The sequence below is a fragment of the Myotis brandtii genome, unplaced genomic scaffold, assembly GCF_000412655.1.
Source record: "Myotis brandtii unplaced genomic scaffold, ASM41265v1 scaffold208, whole genome shotgun sequence".
In the NCBI taxonomy this organism is placed as follows: domain Eukaryota; kingdom Metazoa; phylum Chordata; class Mammalia; order Chiroptera; family Vespertilionidae; genus Myotis; species Myotis brandtii.
This window is the reverse complement of record NW_005357764.1, coordinates 6,696,424-6,719,697: the sequence shown is the minus strand read 5'-3', so window position 1 is coordinate 6,719,697 and position 23,274 is coordinate 6,696,424. Positions and strand designations below refer to the sequence as shown.

The window sequence follows — 23,274 nt, the reverse complement described above, 5'->3', positions numbered from 1 at the left end:
CATTTTGTGGAACACCCTGTAATTTAAAGTTTTTATATCCATAACCTCCTCAGGATCGCCATTCTTCATTCCACATCACAAGAAGGATGGGACAAGGAATTTGCTTACAAACGCGCCCATCCTTTTAATGTAGTAGCTGTTGTGAGATTTCTGGTGAATCAGTCACCCCATACAAATCACTTAGCAGAAGGGATTCGTTTCCCCAGTTCTTCCTTCCAGGAATGCGAAGATGTCAGAAAGGAAGGCTGCTGAGAGGAAGACACTTCGTTAGGAAGTGCAAAGAGGCTAGAGGCGGGTGCCTGTCCTTTTTGCCTAAGCAATCAAGAATATTTGAGGGGTATGCAGGAGGCAGCCAATTGATGTTTGGATATCATAATCGATGTTTCTCCCTTCTTCTCTGTCTAAAAATCAATTAAAACAAAGAAACGGGTAAGCCCATTCATTTTCTGGCAGGCAGGGTTTCATAACTTGATTCTAAATATCATTTTAACTATGATAAAAATACTAGAAAACAAGACTGGTCATACTAGTATTGTTTATATAGAAAAGGAATATTATCAATATATGAAATAGCTAAAATGTGTACACATTTTAGAGCATATTAAGTATCCTTCCAAAACACTTTTTAAAATATTTTCTCTAAGCACAGTTGCTTTATTTTTGAAGTGGAATTTGAGAATGCTTTGTAATCTCCCATACCGTTATCATGACTATTCCAGATCCATAATTCTAAACTTTTACCTGAAGTGGTATTTGTACATAAAACCACGTAAGAAACAGAAACTTTTGTATTAACAAAGTCAAATGATTTGCAAGTCCAATGGAGTAGCCAGAGTGTAACAGAAATCAGATATTCCTGGGTTTGAACGCCTTTTTGCCATTTACCTCCTGTGGTACCTTGGGCAAATCGCTGCTCTTTTGAAAAGTTTTTATATGTGTGAAATGAAGACAATGTCTTTCTTGTGGGACTATGAAATTGGTGAAGATAGATGTGAATTTAAATCCTAGGTCTACCACTTACTAGCTTTATGACAGTGGACAAGTGACTAGTCAATTCAACAGGTATTTATTGACTGCCATGTACTAGGGATGCAGGACATGGTCCCTGATCTCAGTAAGTTTACATCTGGTGAGGTAAACAAAAACTCAGAAAATCAGAATAATGTTAAATGCAATGATCTGGTGTTTTCTGATAATTATCTCAGGTTGGTTTTAATGAGGTGCTATAGTACAATGAGGTGCAATATTGGTACAATGTACAGCTAGTTCTGAAGGTAGAGGTTTTTCAAGAGCATAGCCATTTATCACTTCAATTGCAACAAGAGCACACTTTTAAATGCCAAACTATTTTATTTACCTCCCATTTCTTCTCAAAAGTGTACACCCTGGTAATACAATTTAGACCCAACCCAACATTTTTCATTCCTTCTCCAACAACTTCAGCCTGGCCCAGGGTAGGCCAGATCATATAGACAAGTCATCAGTTAATAAAATTTTTGAGTAATAAATAGTTAAGTGTATATATGCAAAAGGTAGGCCATAAAAGGAATTTGTCTAGAGCTGAGAGCTGGCTGCCTCTAAAGACTTTTCAAACGAGGTAACAAGTGTGCTTAAATACTTTCATTTGAACAGAAAGATATAAATAGAAAAAAATTAATCTCAGTTTCTAGATTTTAGTTTATCAGTAGCCACTGATTGTCCTTACTAGGTATACAACTTATAACAATATTGAAAAATATAGCAATATTGAAAGGCAGCATAAGAAAACCCATTCCCATTTACCCAGTGCAATGATAATAGTGCCAATATTTATTTTTAATTGTTGTTGTTGTTTAGAAAAAAAGAGGGAGAAAGAGAAACATCAGTGTGAGAAACATTGATTGGTTGCCTCCCAAATGGGGGCTGAACTCGAAGTGTAGGCATGTGCCCTGACCAGGAATCGAACTAGTGATCTTTTGGTGCATGGGACAATGCCCAACCAGCCACACCAGCCAGGGCCAATATTTATTGAATGCTTATCATACACCAGGCACTGTAACTAGAGGCCCGGTGCACAGACCCTCGGACTGGCCTGCGGGGATCTGGCCAAAACCACTCTCTGGGTCCAGGGTGCAGGTGAAGCAGATTCGGGGCTGACAGAGCCCCAGCAGCAACCTAACCCATGGCTGATTCTGCCAGGAATCGGGCTCCCTCCTCTACTGGTCAGAGAGTCTGCCCCCTGGAGGTCATTGTGTGTCATAGCTACCAGGCGAACAGTCAAACGGCCTGACGATCACTTAGGCTTTTACTAGTATATATATAGATTATTTCACCTCATCTTCACAACCCTGAGAAATAGGTATTATATCCCCATTTTATATATGAAAAAACTGAGGCTTTTAAAGCATTTAAGCAACTTGCCTAAGGTTGTCCAAGTATCTCCCATATATGTGAATTTATTTTTAATTATGTATATGAACAGATATACCAATACTGTGACAAAATATTATGCACATTATATTTTGTAATATCCATCCTGCTGTTCAATATCTTACTATATATGTGCCCCACTTTGGAGACCACTGTTTTGTATCACAGCAAGTCAAAATTCAACAAAGTGAAGATTACCAGTGGTTTTCAAACTTGAATGTGCATTACCACCCCAGACATACCTATAATAGCACACCAGACCAATAAAAAGTTACAGAGGAACTTGTGCTCTCTTTGAAGTTCCCAGGCATTCACTCCTCTGTTCTACCAAAGCTTTCCAAATCTGACATTGGGCCCTAGGATGGCTTGGGGGATGGCTTAGTCCACAGTATAGTTCTGGGAATCTCAGCTCCCAGAAGGCTCCCTTAGGCAAAGGCATGGAGAGGAAATACTGCCATCAAAGATCATTGCACTGGCTGGACCCAAGCACCCAAGAGCCTCCTAGGAATTCAGAAATAATGGCCAAGGGCACTTTAACATCCAAGACTGCTAGAAGTGCCTAGAGTTAAGAGGCTGCTAAAAATCCATCTACTACGGAGTGCCAAGTTCAAATGATATGCTTTTTCTGTGGACCAAGAGCACATTTCGCATACTGAATCCTCACATGTTCTTTATAATAGGCAAAACTGTGAAAAGGGACTAATATTCAAAACATGTACTACCAGGCTTTTGCAAATACTAAAAATGACTCGTTTTTTTAATTCTGAAACTTTTATAAAAATGCTAACAATGTCTGAGAGTAACTCTGAGTCACAGTTCTCCAAAAGGATTCAAACTTTCTTTTTCATTTCATAGTTTTTCCCTCTGCAACAGAACAAGGTTAATGCAAAGTTAAAGTGTTTATTTTTATTGATTTTAGAGAGAGAGAAACATCAATTTGTTGTTCCACTTATTTATGCATTCATTGGTTGACTCTTATATGTGCCCTGACCAGGGATCGACCTGCAACTTTGGTGTATCAGGATGATACTCTAACCAACTGAGCTACCCTGCCAGGGCATATTAAAATTTCTTTTTAAAGGCTCAAGCTTCAAAATCATGAACCCTTATAAGCTGATGCCATATTTGGAGAAGAGAACAAGGTCAAGAAAAAGAATCAAAAGTAAATTCCTTACCAGTCATGTGATTTGACAGTATGTACTTAACATACACATATACACCAGCTAAGCCATAAGACACTAAAAAGGTGAGACCATTAATATTGTAGGAATTTTGCAAATAATACATTTGTTTACATTTTTCTTCACATTTCTACTTGGATTCCTACCTGAGGAAAATTATAAGTTGATATAGAACTTATAATCTTATACCAAATATCTGCAATTGCTAACATGTCAGGGAATCTTTACCTAGTGAAGGAAATGTAGGCACCATTAACCCCAGAGAGCTAGCCGAAGAGAAGAATGTGTGTTTTATTAAGCAGTGTGTACAAAGATGTTTGACTCCAAGTTAAAGGCCCCGCTCAACTGAGATTTTATTAAGGTGTTCTGATGGTTACAACACCTAAATAGAACAAAAGTTAAGGCAGCCTCTCTACCCCTCCAGACTTATTCATTTATTATTTTTATTTATCTTCCTATTTACGGCACACATCTTTTTTTAAATGTTTTTTTTTAACACACGCACCTTTTTTAAACATTAACTTCAGTTTTTCGTGCCAGAAGCAGAAGGTATCACAAACTCCAATTCTTATTTAAAATTATGTACCAAAATGTGAAGACCTTGTAGCTCCAGACTCAACTCTCTAAGAGGAAGAATATTCTCATGCACCACACTGGGCTAGCCACTCATAACTCTTGCCTGCTCTGAGAACTCGGCATCCATCATCCTCTATAAAGCACCAAAGTGGAGCATTTTACTGAACAAAGTGTAGCTTTTTAGCCTAGGCCTCATGTCAACTACCATCCCCCAGCTCCTATCTTAAACACTGTGTTACCTGTCACTAAAGGACTTTAGCTGATGGTTTCATAAAAGAAAGCAAAGCAGCATAGGGAAAAGAGCTCACAAATAGCCAAATTACAAATCTGGAGGCTTGGCTTTCTAGCTTGTGATTCTTAAGGTGCTAATATATTACTTAGAAGAGGACCCCACTGCTGGCTTCATGGAATTTATAAATTCCAGGTATTCAAGAGCTGATTCTGTTCAAAGAAACAAACACCTCTTTACATGTAGGGCTGCCTGTCTCAAACAAAGTATCAAAGAAAGCCACGGGTACACTGTGAATACCAGCTGAACACCAATGTACAAGGCTAGTAAGATATGAAATATATCAAATAATAATAAAGTGTTTTAAAGGAGCTGGAGAGAACTTAGCCATTATCATTTAATTCTACACTTCCATGTCCACTCTAAGAGTGTCACTGTGGTATAATACCAACAGGGACACGAACCTATTTCCCCTACTGCCTGTCTTATGCCAAATACAAATACCATCAAAGACTAAGACGCTTCTTCAGGAACATATTTTTTAGTAGAACTGTATATTTTGAGTAGCAAGTTGCCAGAATTTAAAAATAAACAGAGTGCAATACTTCGCTCACATGACCACCAATGTAAACAAATTCAGATGAACAGCAGGAAACATTTCAGCAAAGATAATTTTAGGAAAATGCAGACTGAATCAACTTTTTATTTTGTAAGGAATTTAGAAAACATGAGCAAATATTGATATTGCATTAAGAAACAAATTAGTCTATACATCATTCAAATTTTAAAAATCAAAGAGTCAACATGACATTAAAAAATAGAGTAACAGAAATGTGTTTCATTTTAAAACAAAATACTATCAGTGGTTTCTTACAACTAGATACACAAACGTAAAGGCAGTAATGCTAAAATGGTGTAAAATGCTGAATCTCAAAATGATCCAGCAAGTTGAAGGAGCACCAATTGTCACCAATGTGGGACTGCCACATATTCTATCAAAGAAAACAAACTATATAATAAAAATAAGCAAATACATAAACTGTTGGGGAAAAGGAGCCCACAATGCCTGGAGCTTTAGAGTAAATGGTTTATTTGGTTCTGTTTTTACATATGTTTTGTCTGTTTTCTTCCTCTAAGAAAGAGAGTGGATATGTGAGTCATCTAAGAATATTTCCCAGTTATATTGTAGTTATTCAGGAACGATAAGTATTGCAGAAACAATGATCAATACGCCTTGTCACCTTAACCACTTAATGTGCTATTTAAATTATTTGTTTGAACACCAATAGTATGCTTTCATTTTTTCTTTCCTAAAAACTCTGTCAAGAATATTCAAAGGAACTTTCTTAACTTAAGAAATATGTCTATTTAATTCCTGAAATTTTTCTTTTTTTAAGAAGTGACAATAATATGAAGTTCTAATATACCAGAATGGAAAAGAATATTATGCAATCTAATTATAACAATTTAAATTAGAATATTCAAGAAATATATCTGAGGGCTCAAAAATGTAATTTTGTGAACTAAGTTTCACTGAGAGATGCTTATGACTAAGTTTAAAACATGGTTATCATTATGTTTGAAAATTTTAAAGAAAAGTCACAACCTACACAATAATCCTGAAGAAAAGCAGATTAAAATTAGTAGGGTATTTATATGTACAGATGCATACACAAGTACTTTCAGGGGGGGAAAGGAATCATATTAATATTTACAGGTTACAAAAAACTTTTTTTTAATGAAGATTAGAAAAGAGTTAGTAACTAGGTGTAGAGCCAGAGGTTGTGAGGTGAACCTAAAAGTGGTAAATACTAAAATTCTTTGCAGTGTAAAGAAATGCAAAAGACTCGTACTACAAATCTTTAATTAAAAAAACAAAAAGCAATCCAACTATTGTCCATTTACAATGATAAAAACTGAAACAAAAACTGAACCCATTTTGTAAAAATTCTATTATAACATTCTTAAATCCAGTTCATATTGTTCCAGAGTCAAGGGAGACACAAAATTAGACAGAATTTTACCTTTTCTAAAGAGATTATCACAATTTCATTCCAAGAGGATAAGGTGAATAGCCCCTTCGCAACTTGTGTACTTTATTACTACCTTCAATAGAAAGTCCAAATATTTCCTTTTTTTTTTAAACTTCTGGAATTCTATCCAGATATTTAAAATGTTGATATTTAAGCTTAAAGGACATCATACTCTGAAAACAGGCACAGGCCTGCTTCAAATATAGTTTGATAATTCTAGGGGTACTTACTGCAAGAAGATTTCTTTACCAAATACGGGTTTCTTATATTTAAAAAATCAGCAAGGCAGAATTTAAAAAATCTTAATTTACAATACATTGTAAACTGCACACAACAATTGCCACATGTATCACGACCAGCACAGGTAAAAAGTTTTTTCCAGATGTCTTATAAGACTTTGTATCTTCCTTTATTTGTTGGTTGGTATGAATTTTGCTATAATAGAAAATAAGAGATATGTGTTAAGAAAAAGCAAGGACATTTCCTTTACAAACATATAAAACTATCATATTTAAAATAAAAAATGTTAATATTATATGGAGGAAGAAAGAACTGTTCAATAACTAATCATTCTCTGTTCTCTCGACTACGCCTTGACAGCTATTTCGAACCAACTTTAATGGTAGTGACCTCAAGGTCCTTTTTCTATCACCCCTTGGTGAAACAGTCTTAAGCACTAGATTTAAAGGCTGTCTTTTTCTTCCTTCTTGTTTTGTGTACCTTCTAGTCTTTACACTTTTTATCCTCCCCCAAAAGAATGTTCTGCAAGTAGAATTTTAGAAAAGCCCTCAAAAACACATTCTTAGAGAAAGGATAAAGTTTCCTATCAAAGGGCTCTTATCCCAACATACAAATTGTTAAGAAGAGTTTACAAGCTTCAACTGATACTAAAGACATAGGGACGTATCTGCCTCCTTTGGAAATGTGGTCTATAAAAGGCACATTTCCAAAGTCAAATTAAGTCTTTACCTAAGTTTAAAAACACTGACAACACTTGTACTGGCAGAAATGCAGAGAAACTAGAATTTTCATCCAGTGCTAGAAGGGATGTAAACTGGTATAACCACTTTAGAAAGTGATTCAGTAATACCAGCTTAAAGCTAAACTACACATTTACCTTATGATTAGCAATCCTAATTAACAATTTTAACTTCAAGGTTTATACCCAAGAGAAAAGCACACTAATTGTATCAAAGAGACATGGAATAAAATGTTTATAGAAGCATTATTCATAAACACCAAAAATTAAAATAACCCCAAAATTCAATATATAAATTAACTGTGGTATATTCACACAATTAAAAACTATATTGCCATTAAAAAGAATGGATTATTATTGCTTCATGCAACAAGGACTGATTTTCTCAAAGTAATGTGGAGGAGTGAAAGAAATTAGATACAAAAGTACAGAGCTTTTGATTCTACTTTACATAGAATTCAAAAATAGGCGAAACTAATCTATGATGTTAAAAGTCAGAATATTGTTACATTTGAGGGAAATGAATGGTGAAGAGGGGCATGGGAGGAATTCTGGGATGCTGATAAATGTTCTATATTTCTTGATCTGGATAGTGATCACATCAGTGTGCTTATTACTTTGTAAAAATTCATTGAGCTATAGGTTTGTGATTTGTGCACTTTTCTGTATTTATATTATAGTTTAACAAAACATTTATTAAAAAAGTAAATAAGTCCTTGAGGTTTTTTTAACTTACCAGCCGGATCAGTTCTTCTTTTATGAGCCTGGTAATTTCTGCCTTTGCTTTCTGCACGGCCAGTTCATTGGCACCTGGTGAGAAGTGGAAAACGATTATTAGAATTACACTGAAAATTTACCCATGTCGTGGAGAGCCACCAGGAATACTGTAGGTGACTTTTTTAAAAAAATATATTTTATTGATTTTTTACAGAGAGGAAGGGAGAAGAATAGAGAGTTAGAAACATCGCTGAGAGAGAAAGATTGATCAGCTGCCTCCTGCACACTCTCCCTACTGGGGATGTGCCCGCAACCAAGGTACATGCCCTTGACTGGAATCGTACCTGGGACCCTTCAGTCCGCAGGCTGACGCTCTATCCACTGAGCCAAACCGGTTAGGGCTGTAGGTGACTTTCAGAAACATTGTGCTACCTGCCAAGATAGCCTTTCAATACTGGTGAGACACCATCCACATTATATAATGGCTGCTGATTGTTCTCAATACTTTCAGAGTTTCAAATGTAAGCAATGAGGTTACAATGCGTGTAGTGTTAAGAACTCTTGGTATGTTGATTAAAGAATGAAGAAAAGATGATTTATCCAAAAGAGAATAAGAAAAAGTTAAAGGGAAATAGAACTTCCTTGGTTCATTGATTTAACAAATATTTATTGGATATTTATTATTTCTTTAAAGTCAACAAATGTTTCAGAAAGGTCAAAGATGAATGGAGGATTAAATAACTTAAAGTAGAAGAGATGACATGGAGAATATTTTGCAAAGGGAATCACATGTGCAATGGTATAGATTAAGAAAGGCATGCTGCCTGGCTGGTATGGCTCAGTTGGCTGAGGGTCGTCCAGTGCACAGAAAGGTCACTGGTTCAATTCCCGGTCAGAGCACATGCCCAGATTGCGGGTTTAGTCCCCAGTCAGGGTGCATATGGGAGACAACCAATCGATATTTCTTTTTCACATCAATGTTTCTCTCTCTTTCTTCCTCTCTCTCTAAAATCAATAAAAACATTTTTAAAGGAAGGAAGGAAGAAAGGATTACATACTGAAGAGTAAAAGAAGTATATCGTGGCTGGAAAAAAGAGTGGAAAGAACATAACAAGGTAGCCAAGGGGCTGAGGCAGGCTGGAGACATCCACTCAGTTATTAATTCAAGAAACATTATGTACCCATCATGTATATTGTGAGAGATTCATTATACGAAGAACTCCATGCTCTTTATAATCTTGTAGGCTACTAGAAAAACAAACTTGTAAAGATATTACAACAGGTTAAGTAGCTAGGAAGTAGTCTACCAGAATAACTTTTAAATATCACTTCTACGCCCTGGCCCATGTGGCTCAGTTGATTGGAGCATCGTCCCATATACAAAAAGGTGGTGGGTTAGATTCCTCGTCAGGACACATACCCATTGAGGTTTGTGCAGGAGGCAACCAATCGATGTTTCTCTCTCACATCAATGTCTCTGTCTCTCTAAAAATTAAATAAATGCCCTGGCCGGTTTGGCTCAGTGGATGGAGCGTCAGCCTTTGGACTGAAGGGTTCCGGGTTCGATTCCAGTCAAGGGCATGTGCCTTGGTTTCGGCATGTCCCCAAGTAGGGGGTGTGCAGGAGGCAGCTGATCGATGTTTCTCTCTCATCGATGTTTCTGGCTCTCTGTCCCTCTCCCTTCCTCTCTGTGAAAAATCAATAAAATATATATTAAAAAAATAAAAAATTAAAATTAAATAAATACATAAATGAATTAATTAAATAAAATATATCTCCAAGCAGCTTTCCCAACTTCCAGGCAGTTGTTTTTTCCCTCAGTATTCTCAACAGGATTGTGTTCACACCACCATGAAAGCACATTTTTAGGTAGACTGGACAAAATGTGTTTTTTCTGACCAGAAGTAAAGTAAAAAAGAGGTACAAAGTAAGATGCTAAAAACAGTTGAGCAGCAAGTAAAATAAGAATAAAGAAGATGCTGAATCCAAGAAGAAAAACAGGTGTTATCAGCAGTGATGATGGGTGAAATTCAATTGAGATCACTGTAATTAAGGTGCTCATGGGACATCAGCTGGAAATGTCAGCAATGCCAATGGAAATATGAACCAGTGGTTCAGGAGAGACAGAGATTAGAGAGCCATCAGGGGACATGTGGAGAGATCTGAAGTCAGGCAACAAGAACAGGGAGTAAGTATGTCTAGATAGATAGCACAGTATACACTAAGAGGAAAAGAGCTGGACCAAAGAAGTAAACTAGAGATTAAGGACTAGGAGTGACATGTCAAGGAATAAAAGGAAAACTTAGGTTGCAATGTAGAGAACTACATTTTAATCACTGTATACAAGAAAACCAAATGAAGAAAATAATTCACAAGATATGGGAAAAATCCCCCTCCGCCACTTATTACATGTGAATAACCTTTTTGACACCAGAGAGAAGAAAGGAAGAGTGGAGGGAAGAATGGAGAGGAAAAGAAGGAGGAGACAGAGGGAGAAGAAACAGTTTAACAACAGGAAGGAAAGGGCCATGAGTAGGGCTATGAAGTCACAGAAATATATCTAAATCTTATAGCTCCACCAGCTACCAACCACAAGATTTTAAAGCTGTGGGTGCTCGAAGGGAAGAGAGATAGAGGAGAATGAACAAGGGCAGAATCAAGAGCCAAGGTAGACTGAAAATTACAACCAAACTGAAATTCAGGAGCAAAATATGGTACTTGGCATGAGATGGTGTGAAGCTTGTTGACATTCTGTGCTATTTTAAAAAGGAAAATGACTCTCACTTAGACTCAAATGGAAGAGTAACTTTTCTACTTTAGTAAAAGTCTGACCATTTGAACCATTTAAATTTGTGACTTACATAGCTTCTTTAGGTAATTGGTTACATATGTTTATAAGCTGCCATGAAAAAGAGGCATTTCCTTTCATTGGTCCTAAAACAACTCTGGCTGCTTTTAAGGGATTCTCCACCAGTAAAAAGAGGGTCACAAAACAGGCTATAAATTATACAGGGTGGCTAGGCATGTAAGTCCTTCCTGTTCTCCTTCCCGCTGCCTGGTGGGAGGCCTGGAGCTGCTGAGCCCAAGAGCCTCCAAGGAGCCAAGCAGTGGGGTCCCTCCAATTACAGAACTAGAAACAGATGACACTAGGCTCCTTCCAACACCTGTTTTCACCCTATTAGTGTTCAGTTGATTTGGTTTGAAAGACCCTTTCAAATCGAATCGTCTATGAAAAATTTCAAAGATTTCTATCATTTTAATTACCAATTTCCAGCTTTTATTCAGCATCTTATGTCTCTAGATTTTCAAGCTTCATTTTTGGCAAGGTTATCTTTTTACTGGGGGGGAAAGGGGTTCTTCAATTATAAACATTACACATTATTTCCTGAGCACAAGTTGACAGTGAAGAAGTGACCAGAACCAATCTAGGTGGATGGAAAAGTCAGCAGAAGCTATGGGTTTTTCTTCACTTCACTTGGTAGTATAGGAGGTGTGTTCTGATAAAGTTATACGTAAATTGAAATGTGAAACAATTATCCTATTAATAAAAGCCTATGTGGTTGTGACGCCCTCACGCCATGATGAGCGATCACCAAGAGGCTGTGTGCACAGCGGGTGCGCACCGGTGGACGGGGGCTTGACCTCTTTGGGGCGATCGATCACGGGGCTCCCGCACTGTGAGAGGGCACAGGCCAGACTGGGGGACCCCCCCCCCCAGTGTATAAATTTTGTGCACCAGGCCTCTAGTACTATAATAAACAAGCATAATTACCTTTAAATTAATAAATTACATAGAAGATCCTTTTTCAGAGCAGTCATGTCTCTGATTTGCCTCTTAAGAAGGCAAGCATTTACATACTGGTTTTGCTTAAATACTACCCATGATATTCAAGCTGAGGCTAAAGGCTGACTCCATGTACACAAAGGTTTTATCATCAGATTCCACTGGATGACACTGTGTCTCCATCCTGCATGGTGGCCTAATGAACAGAGCAATTAAGGGCGACCCGTCCAGTCCCAAATGCAGAAAAACATCAGTGTAATTTTCTCTCCTTGCAGATCTGGGTGCCAGCACTCCCATATTACTACACAATAAAAAAGTTTCACATGATTTAGAAACACACTGAGTCACTGGCAGACCAAAAGTCTTTCAGGATACATAAAAGGGTGCCATTTAAAAACCTGACTTGAAATAGATGAGAGTCAGTTTATCAAAGTCACAATAACAAACAAATAAAGAAATAAAATTTAACTAGTTCTCAATCCACTTCCTTTGTACACCATTTAGAAATATGTATGAATCTTATTATACAGTAATGGTAGAATGGCAATAACAGGAAAATATAAAGGCTGCATTTGATTTTACCTTTGAGTTTTACCTAATTCATCAATAATTTTAAAAAGTCGAATAGTAAGAGTAACACTGGTGAAAATGGCAGAGCAGGGAACTCCAAAAGCCTGTTCCTCCACAAAAGCAGCAAATAAACTTGCAAAAACTATTAAAATAAACTTTATCAGAACTCTGGAAACTAATCAAAAGTTTACAGCAACCAGGCAAGGACTTATTAAAAAACAACAACAGCTGAATTTTGGTAACAGAACTTTCCAGCATGCCTTTCTTAATCTACCTTCTTACTCTGACACCATCAGGCATTTCGGTCAGGAAACAGTTTCTATTTAGAAGTAAATGGGATGCACAATGCCCATGTATTTCTCTTGGTGAAGTCTTTATAGTAAGAAGCCACATAAAAACAATTGGAGGTCACCAATGAAAAGCAAAGGGACGAGGCAAAGTACTAATCTACTTTCTGTGAAATTCTCTTTGTTTTGGCCAGGAAAGAAATAAACCCTAAAAATAATTCCTAACATATAATTAAGTCATTTTAGTTCATGTTTATTTCACTAAACCTTTTTAACAATATACTTTCAAGAGATCTAAATAACCTTCCATTGATCTTCCTAACAGCAAACTTTAGAGCTGAGCTATCCAGTACAGTAGCCATCAGCCATGTGGCTACTTAAACTTAATTTAATAAAAATTAAGTAACATTTATGCCCTGGCCAGTGTGGCTCAGTTGGTTAACCGTTGCCCCACGTACCAAAAGGTCTCCGGTTTGATTCCCCCTCAGGGCACATGCCCAGGTTTCGGATTCAATCCCCAGATGGGGTGCAGGCGGGAGGCAGCAGATCAATGTTTCTCTCTCAAATCAACATTTCTCTCTCTCTCTTTTCCTCCCTCTCAAAAAAATCAATACATTTAAAAAAAATCAAATAACATTTAAAATTTCTCAGTCACAATGGCCATATTTCAAGCACTCCATAGCCATCACAGTGAATTCTATTGTGCTGCTTTAGAGAGATTAAATGGATATATGCCTGTCAAATATTCTGTGTCCTGAAGACAAGTGACTATAGGGGTTAATCAGATGCATGATTCAAAAAACTTATCAAGTGTCACCATGTGCCAGGCACTAGAAATACAGAAGATAAGAGTCATTACATTCAAAGTCACTGCATTCTAAGAAAAGAGACACAAGGAAAAATATACTCTAATTTCCATGTGATGAGTACTGTGAGGAAAAACAAAGCAGGTTAAGAGCTATAGTTATACACACAGTGTGAAGTGGGATCAGGCAAGGCCTCCTTGTTAGAACTGATGTGTATAACAAAACAGTAGACTGGAGTCTGAGATTATACAAGGTGTGGGAGCAGCTCCTTTGCAGCCATTTAAGCACTAGGTATGCAGACTCTGGGCTTACACAACACATGGAGTCAACTTCCCCACAGCTCCAACAACAGTTTTCAACAATTATTTCGTTCATTAAAGAGATGAAATGGACCTGGCTGCTCCAACTTAAAAGTCTAGACAAAAATGTTTAAATTAAATAAGAATAAAGGGAGGCAGAGTCCTACCACACACTCAGCAGAATAGCGTGTTAGGAAAACAAATAAAAATGAAAAGTACCTTCTGAATTCACACATGAATGTATGACAACAGGTTAAAAAGCAAACCAGCTCTAGCCGGTTTTGCTCAGTGATTTGAACGTCAGCTCTTGGACTGGAGAGTCCCAAGTTCAATTCTGGTCAGTAGCACATGCCTTAGTTGCAGGCTCAAACCCCACCCCAATGGGGATGTGTGCGGGAGTCAACCAATCGGTGTGTCTCTCTCTGTCTCTCCCTCTCCCTTCCATTCTCTCTAAAAATCAATGGACAAAATATCCTAGGGTGAGGAGTAATAACAACAACCAAAAAATGCAAACCAGATCACTCTTAGTTAATGCATTACTTATACTCTTCAAGTTATGGTATTAGTTGTCCTTTCGTTATTTTTTAAAGGTCTGCATGAACTTTTATGGACATAATTTCTGAGGCAATATTTGCTTAAAAATTCATTAAGTAGATTATTAATATAGTTGACTTACTTTCTAAACTAAACTTTGGCCAGAATGTTCTACTTAATAGAAGTATAAACAGATTAATCCTTAAAAGAAAAGTCCTTTTCTTTCAGAGTGATTTTCAGATTTGAATGAATTGTCCAAACATGGATCATTTCAACTTTCTATGTGTACTAACCTTCTAAATAAAGAACTCAAATAACATATAAAATTAATTTTTATAGGTATTCGTTATTTTCTAGAACTGAATTCACATTCTCTCTATTACATTTACATCAACCTTGAAACAGAACCAACAGTACATACTTTCAATTGCCAAGTAAATTTTCCGCTCTCCTTCCTTGGGTTCCTTGCCAGGTGGGAAGTATGTTCCTCTGATTGTAATTGCAGCTTCAGAATATTCACTGATTCTCTGCAGAGCTTCCTTAGAGGTAACTTTCCACCTAGCAGTCTATAAAAGAAAGGGTGGGGGGGAAATCACTTCATAACAGGATTTAAAAGCTGAGTGCACTGACAAAGAATAGGTTGTCTAAATCATATTATGGTCAATATTAAGACTGTAATTAACATCATCATTAATTCATTTAAGTCCTAACATGCCTAGAACATATTCATAAAAATGGAATTTCTATTGTTGTCTCCCCTATCTAGATAAAAAGTAGCTATTAAAATGTTCACGGCACTTTGTAAAGTATATGATTTTCTAACAACTATGCTGTACACCTGAAACTAATACAAAATAATATTTAATGAAAACTGTAATTTTAAAAACATTTTTAAAGTAAAGATAAACAAAATTAAATGTTCATGGGTTTTCAAGAAGAGGGTTTCAATCCTAAGAAGCAAAAGTTCCTACTCCACGTCCAGTTGGCGTGGCTCAGTTGAGTGTTGACCTATGAACCAGGAGGTCACAGTTCAATTCCTGGTGAAGGCACATGCCCAGGTTGCAAGCTCAATCCCCCGTGTGGGGCGTGCAGGAGGCAGCTGATCAATAATTCTCTCTCATCACTGATGTTTCTATCTCTCTCTTCCTCTCCCTTCCTCTCTGAAGTCAATGAAAAAATATATTTTTTAGAAAAGCTCCTACTCCACAATAAAATGTTTAAATCTGTTACTTGCCTGTGGGAAGTCATTGATCTCTAATTCTTCCTCATATCTCTTAAAAGATTCATTCTGTCCACCATCCTGTCTCTCTTCTTCTTGTTTCTCCAAAGGCACATAATTGAGCTTGGCATTGATCTTTTCAGCAAGTTGCTCTGCAATGGTTTTTGCAGACACAGTGGGAGCCAGGATGGTACCACCTCTGAGAATTGCATTGGTGGCCTGCTGCATCACATCCTGCAGTTAAAGGAGAACTACAGTCAAATCTCAATTGAGGGCAGAGACAAGATCAGGGACCCCACCAATTATTCTCTGTAAAGTCACTAATTAAAAGCATCTTTCTAATGTAGATTCCTACCATATGTGCAATTTAGCAGTATATATTTTTAACTGGTAGTTTGATATATAGCCTTTACTTTGATGAGAAAATTAAAGAACATTCAACTCTATATTAAAAGTTCTACTGGCTCATAGCCCCGGCCAGTGTGGCTCAGTTGGGTGGAGAGTCATTCCATATACCAAAAAGGTGGCGGGTTCGATTCCCAGTCAGGACATATACCCAGGTTACAGTTCAATCCCCAGCTGGGGTGCATGTAGGAGGCAAACGATTGGTATTTCTCTCTCTTCTCTCTCTCTCTCTCTTCCTCTAAAAATCAATAAAAAATAATTTTAAAGGTACAAAAAATTGCATTAATAAAAATAATAAAAAATAAAAAAGTTCTACTGGATTATAGATAATTAGGTAACTCTTGATATTAAACATAGTATATTCCTAAAATAATTTACATGCTTTGGGACTCCCAGGAATTTCCTCTGAATTAGAATCTTTGTGCCCTATCACCACTGAGTTCTTCTTCTCCCATGGTCCAACCCAATATTCAATAAATGATAGTAAATTACTCAACACCTTTTAGCTTTTTTGATTTGAACTTAATTTTACTATATGCTTAATCTGAACAGAACCCTTCCATGGGTAATACCTGACTCATACCTCAAGATTTTCGAACAGTGAAAAGTTACAGCTATTTGATTTCTCTAATAAAGAGTTATTAGCAGTAATAATCCCAGAAAACTTAGGTACTGCCATCCCAGCTCTGAGGTGGCACAGGCTTGGGGGCAGTAAATACTTCATGATACCTCACTGGCTAAACAAAGACTCAGAGACCAGAGGTTCCGAGCCTGGTTCCATCACTAACCTATGGCTTGGTCATCCCAGCTTAAGTGCTATAAACCTGAAACTATATAGCCTACTGGACAGAGGGCCTGCCCTGCAGATCCCCAAACTCTAAAAATCTTTAAAACACACCCAGTAAAAGCAAATCAGTAGAGAAAACGAGAGTTATTTCTTTAATATTCTGGTAAGAGCAATTAGTAAAGTACTTTATAACATGTTCCATGGCTAACATGCTTAACAGTTCAGCCTTCCAAAATAGGCATTAAAACCTCAGTTAGCCCAGCCAGCATAGCTCAGTTGTTGAGCACTGTCAGTTCAATTCCCCATCAGGGCACATGCCTGGGTTGCAGGCTCAGTCTCCAGTGTGGGGTGTGCAAAAGGCAGCCAATCAATGATTCTCTCTCATCATAATTCCTAAAAAGCATTTAAATCAAAGAACTTATAGAAAGTTTTGACTAAAACTTGGAACAAATTACTTAATACCTGAGACTCAATGCCCAAATTCTTCTGAGCATTGATTCTAAGAGCCAATCTTTTAGCAATTTCTAATTTCTCAGCATTTCCAGCAGTTGGAACAGGAACACTAGATGTTCCAGGAGCAGCCATATCCTTCACTCTCTTCTTTGAATTAAACATGCTTTCAATTTGCTCATCAATCTAAACAAAATGAAAAAAAGGTCAGCAAAAGTTGAATTAAAAATACCAATTCAGGTGTATCTATAGAAACTAATAAAAAATATTTCTACCAGAAGTCTAGAATCAATTACATTTATGTTAATTCAACCACACATATGAACAGGAAAATATACCAGCTATTGGTTAAGAGCGACACATTTCATTTTAAAAAATCAGTTTGGTGAAAAAAATAGAAAACAGATACAATGCTACACGAACCATTATGCAGACTCTTGAGTGATCCAGAAAATACTTCACAGTTCAGCAAATAAGGAATGTGTGTTGTCAAGACAGAGCAGCCAACATGATGCACCTAAAATGCCCCAGCACTCAGGCCTAGAGGCCAAATATACTGTATTGAAAGAGGCTGGAAGAAGGGCAATAACTTAGGGCCAACGGCCAATTTAAAAAAGAGATAATGAGCCCTAGCCGGTTTGGCTCAGTGGATAAAGCGTCGGCCTGCGGACTGAAGGGTCCCAGGTTCGATTCCAGTCAAAGGCACATGCCCGGGTTGTGGGCTCGATCCCCAGTAAGGGACGTGTAGGAGGCAGCCGGTCAATGACTCTCTCATCATTGATGTTTCTATCTCTCTCTCCTTCTCCCTTCCTCTCTGAAATCAATAAAAATATATTAAAAAATAAAATAAAATACTGGGGGACGGGGGGAGAGTCAGTGATTCTCAGGGAGAATGATACAACCATGTTCCTAAGATAAAGCTCCCAAAATTCTTCCAGACTCTTAAAATTCAACTGGATTTGCTTTAAAAACCAGGTAACAGAATCAGAAAAGAACAATGTACTACTATATTCCTTTGAGCTAAGAAAGAAAAGAAATGAAGGTAGGTTTCCCCATCAAAGCAAAAGCAATGCCGAAAGCCCTTGCTCTCCAGGAATCACACAATTCCTACGATGACTGTGCAATTCTCAGATTTGTCTCATCTACCTTATAAACTATTTGCAGTTCCTTTTAAAGATGCTTTTTGCCCCAAAATTATGATTAACACTGCCAACTAAAGAGATATAAACCTCTTCATATATTCAGATTAGGCTAACAGGGTCTTATCTTTTAAATATTAAATGAAGAGGAAATTTTGTTGAGGGTTTAAGTTTAATTAGGTTAATTTAGAAAAACCTTCATTTAACAGTTTTATATTAAACAGCACATATAGCATTAAAATCCAAAACAAATGCATAAAATCAGAAATGGAGAATGTGTATGGTGATAGCTGGTAGGGGTAACTTTACTTTTGACTTTATTCACTTCAGTATTGTTCCCATTTTTTACCAAAAGTATATTTTATTTCAACAATTAGAGAAACAATAAGAAATTTTTTTAAATGTTCAAAGTGACAATAAAAACAACACTGAGGTGTAAAAACAAGGCCACAAATTCTTTAATACTCATCCCTTCAAGAGGTAGAACCTGTCCATGAGTATGGGCTGGACTGTGACTTGCTTCGTAGAAGTGCTAGTGTGTGACTTCAGAGACTAGTCATAAAAGGCACTAAGTCTTCCTCTTTGCTCTCTCTAGGATCACTTGCTCTGGGAAAAGGCCCTGCCATGCTGTGAGGGCATGCAGGCAGAGCAGTAAAGAACGGAAGCATTCTGCCAACAGCAAAGTAAGTGAGCCATCTTGGAAGAAGATGGCCCTGCGTCACTGCAACTGGGGACAACAACTTGACTGCAGTGGCGTATGATCCCTAGCCACAACTACCTGGCTAAATGCTCCTGATTTCCTGACCCTCGGGAACTATGAGATAATAAATGTTTATTCTTTTACCCTACTAAGTCTTGGATTGATTTGTTACAGCATTACGGATAACTAAACACTGACTTAATTGCCTTGTAAGCCAATCTGGTATACTAGAAAAAATGGCCTGGGGTTAATAGGAAACCTGGGTTCTGGTCCTGGCTGCGGTTAACAGCCACTGTGGTCATGGACTAAATACTTTTCTGGGACACAATTCCTCAAATGACAGTAACAGATTGAATTCCTCATTTCCAAAATTGTGTTCTAAGCTAAGGTTTAATAGGGTGTGTGAAAAAATGTTATATGATCAGAGATTGGAAATGTTGGAGAATTTCTGGGTTAAGCAAAGTTAAACAAGGCTTCTTTAATTAAGGACTTATCACATCCTTTGATATATTAATGCCACTACTAGTGGCATATACTAGGCAGATATCCCAAAATTCTTTTATAATGAAAACATCTTCTCAGATACCCCTTCATTACTTTTATGAGTGAAACATAACAGTTTGAAAAACCAGTTTTTTAAAAAAAATACTGTTCTAAAGCTCAAGCTCCTGAGGGGTTAGGGTTCCAAGAAATACTCCGTGAAACCTGCATCTTGTTAAGTCCTCAGGATCCCCCTTCACTGGATCACAAATAATTCCATACATTAAGGACATGGACTTTAAAGTAGAATGAAATAGATACAGGTCCCAACTCATTTATTCCCATAATAGCAATATAAATCTGAAAAGATTATTTGTTTAAGCCTGTCTCCTCAATTATAAAATGAGAACACTTTTGAGTACTACTTCATGTGATTACTATAAAGAAGTAAACAAAATAATCCCTGTAAAGCACTTGGCACAGTGCATGGCACTTAGTAGCACTCAATAAATGTTGACTGTTATTATTAACTAGAGGCCTAGAACACGAAATTCGTGTACTGGAGGGGGCGGGTCCCTCAGCCCAGCCTGCACCCTCTCATAGTCCAGGAGCCCTCGGGGGATGTCCGAATGATGGATATCCTTAGGGCTGCCGCAGAGGCGGGAGAGGCTCCTGCCACCACCACTGTGCTCGCCAGCCGGGAGCCCGGCTTCTGGCTGAGCAGCTCTCCCCTGTGGGAGCACACTGACCACCAGGGGGCAGCTTCTGCATTGAGCAGGATCGGGCCGAAACCGGCTCTCTAACATCCCCTGAGGGGTCCTGGGTTGCGAGAGGGCGTAGGCCAGGCAAAGGGACCCCACCAGTGCACGATCAGGGCCAGGGAGGGATGCGAGAGGTTGGCCAGCAGGGGAGGGACCACAGGAGGGCTCCAGGGTGTGTCTGGCCCGTCTCACTCAGTCCCGATTGGCCAGACCCCAGCAGCAAGCTAACCTACCAGTCAGAGCATCTTCCCCCTGGTGCTCAGTGCACATCATACCGAGTGGTTGAGCGGCCTTAGCATATCATTAGCATATTACACTTTGGTTGAACGGACGACCAGACAACTGGGCACTTAGCATATTAGGCTTTTATTATATAGGATAAGGATGTTCTATAACAAATTTTAAAAGATCAACATTAATACCAATATTGCTAAAGATATGGGGAGCTAGGAACTCTGATAAACCACTACAGTGAGTGAAAACTATACATTTACTTAGCTGTAATAACAATCTGACATTAGTTTAAGACTAGCAATTCCTTTTATACACTCATCCTCCAGACCGAATCTCATGAATGTGCAAGTTAAATGTGCAAGGATAAGCACTGAAGTATCCTATATAATAAAAGCCTAATGTGCAAATTGTCCCCTTGGATAGCCGTTAGCCCGGGAGTTCAACCGCTTGCTATGATGTGCGCTGACCACCAGGGGCAGCGCGGAACATGGCAGACGGCGACCAGCAGCTGCTGGCGGCAGGGGGCAGGGCCACCGCCTGGCTCCCAGGTGCTGAGGGAGCTGGGGGGGAGAGGGAGGCGGGGCCCTGGCCCCAAATGATTGCCCACAGGCAGGATGGTGGAGGAGGTGAGGGGGCAGCACCAGGCCAAGGCAGGGTGCCAGGCGAGGCTACGAGGCTGGGGGAGCAAGCTGGGGCTGTGAGCCTAGGGGTGTGAGCTGGGGCCCAATCTCTGCAGGCCACCCTGAGGGATCCCACCCGTACACGAATTCGTGCACCAGGCCTCTAGTAGTATATAATAGTAAAGTATAGTATATTCCAAATAATAAATATATAGAAACAACCCATATATTTAAAATAAATGTTTGATTCATTGAACGGTAGAACATCCATACAATAGAGTATGATGTAGCCATCAAGAATAATGTAAAAGAGGTGGCTCAGTTGGTTGGAGCATCAACCCGTACACCAAAAAGGTTGTGGATTTGATTCCCAGTCAGGGAACATGCCTGGGTTGTGAGTTCGATCCCCAATACAGGGTGTGCAGGAGGTGGCCGATCGATAGTTCTCTCTCATCATCGATGTTTATCTCTCTCTCTCCCTTCCTCTCTCTGAAATCAATAAAAATATATTTTAAAAAATCAATAAAAATATATCCTCGGGTGAGGATTTAAAAAAAAATAATGATGTAACTACTAAAATGGGAAGATTTCGATTAAGACTGTTACTGCAACAAAAGGTCTTAAAGCAGTATGATCTCATTTTTATGAAAATACATAAATACGAGCACATGTGAATATATGTACATACATAAGATAAGATTGGGAAGGATACAAACCAAGGTTTCCAGTAATTAGCTATCTCAACAAGTATGAAAAGAAAAACTGTTTCAATGGGCAAGAAAGAGACTTAGAACAACACTTACATCGACTGCAGCATCCTCATCATCTGAATCTTGGAGACCAAGAGCTGCTTTTTGTAACTTCTTTCTCTCATTAGCCAAAGCTTGTTCTGTTTCATCAAACTTGAATCCCTTACCAGAGAACCCACTACTCTTTTTAATTATTTTCCCTTCCTTTCAAGGAAAAAAAAAAAAAGTTAATTTCATAGTTAAAAATTTTAATGTTAAGAAATTTACAGCAATTTAATATCGTTTAAGGTGTAGTATGACAATTTAACAAAAACACTTCATCTAGCATGTGAGAAAAAAATTAGATCTGTAGGTAAATGACTGAAAATACTAAATTTAATCAAAAGGATTTTACTTTCACTCTTTTTCCACCCTCCCTAGAGATAAATAAAAGTAATCCTGGGGGTTAACCAAAGAATTTATATGCATATATGCATAACCCATGGACATAGACAATAGTGTGGTGAAGGCCTAGAGTGGGGGGAGGGACAGTTCAGAAAGGGTGGGTCAATGGGAGGAAAAAGGGTATATCTGTCTTACTTTCAACAATGAAGACCAAAGAAAATAATCCTTTCAAGATTTAAAAGTCCTATATTAAATATTCAAAGTTTAGAACACAATAATGATTTACATTAAAATGGGAGTTAAAAAAACTCACAGCTTTCTGTTGATCTTTGAAATCACTCCACAGTTTCTCTAGATCAGGAGGTACTGCAGTCCCAGATAATTCAAGAGCTTTAATGATGTCACCAGCATAGCGAGCTTGATCTTCTGTGATAAAAGTATATGCGTAACCCTAATGCATAGTGAAAAGTAAAACTATTAGATACTAACAAGACGAATCCTATTTAGATCACAAGATAAAATCTAAACCACCCAATAAATCCACTTAAGACTCCATCACTAAAGTTTTAAGACCATTAAAAAAGTACTACTAAATTATCTAATGGTTGAAAGTGAAATATCTAAGTTTAATATTCAAAAATGAAGAGCAAAACCAGAAAATTTCTAATTTCTTATGCATAAGTAGTAATACATGTGAATTTATTTTATTTTTTTAGAAATATTTTTAAAATATATTTTATTGATTTTAGAGAGGAAGGAAGAGGGAGAGCTATAGAAACATCAATGATGAGAGAGAATCATTGATTGGCTGCCTCCTGCACGCCCCACACTGGGGATCTAGTCTGCAACCCAGGGATGTGCCCTGACCAGGAATGGAACCTCGACCTCCTGGTTCATACGTCCACACTCAACCACTGAGCCATGAAGTCCAAGCACATGTGA

At 37.9% G+C, this 23,274-nt stretch overlaps 1 protein-coding gene across 1 annotated transcript in view; it reads right to left on the bottom strand.

Annotated features, from left to right (window-relative positions):
- Positions 1 to 5,078: 5,078 nt before the first annotated feature.
- The window catches only part of DDX46 (DEAD (Asp-Glu-Ala-Asp) box polypeptide 46), a 57,846-nt gene continuing 39,650 nt past the window's right edge, over positions 5,079 to 23,274 (bottom strand). The window contains exons 17-23 of the mRNA XM_014539176.1: positions 22,646 to 22,783; positions 22,003 to 22,152; positions 17,278 to 17,451; positions 15,639 to 15,857; positions 14,826 to 14,970; positions 8,144 to 8,217; positions 5,079 to 6,863 (exon numbers count right to left, since the gene is read on the bottom strand). Of these exons, the coding sequence (XP_014394662.1) occupies positions 6,816 to 6,863; positions 8,144 to 8,217; positions 14,826 to 14,970; positions 15,639 to 15,857; positions 17,278 to 17,451; positions 22,003 to 22,152; positions 22,646 to 22,783 (948 nt within the window). The 3' untranslated portion in view covers positions 5,079 to 6,815. The remainder of the gene's footprint in view (positions 6,864 to 8,143; positions 8,218 to 14,825; positions 14,971 to 15,638; positions 15,858 to 17,277; positions 17,452 to 22,002; positions 22,153 to 22,645; positions 22,784 to 23,274) is intronic.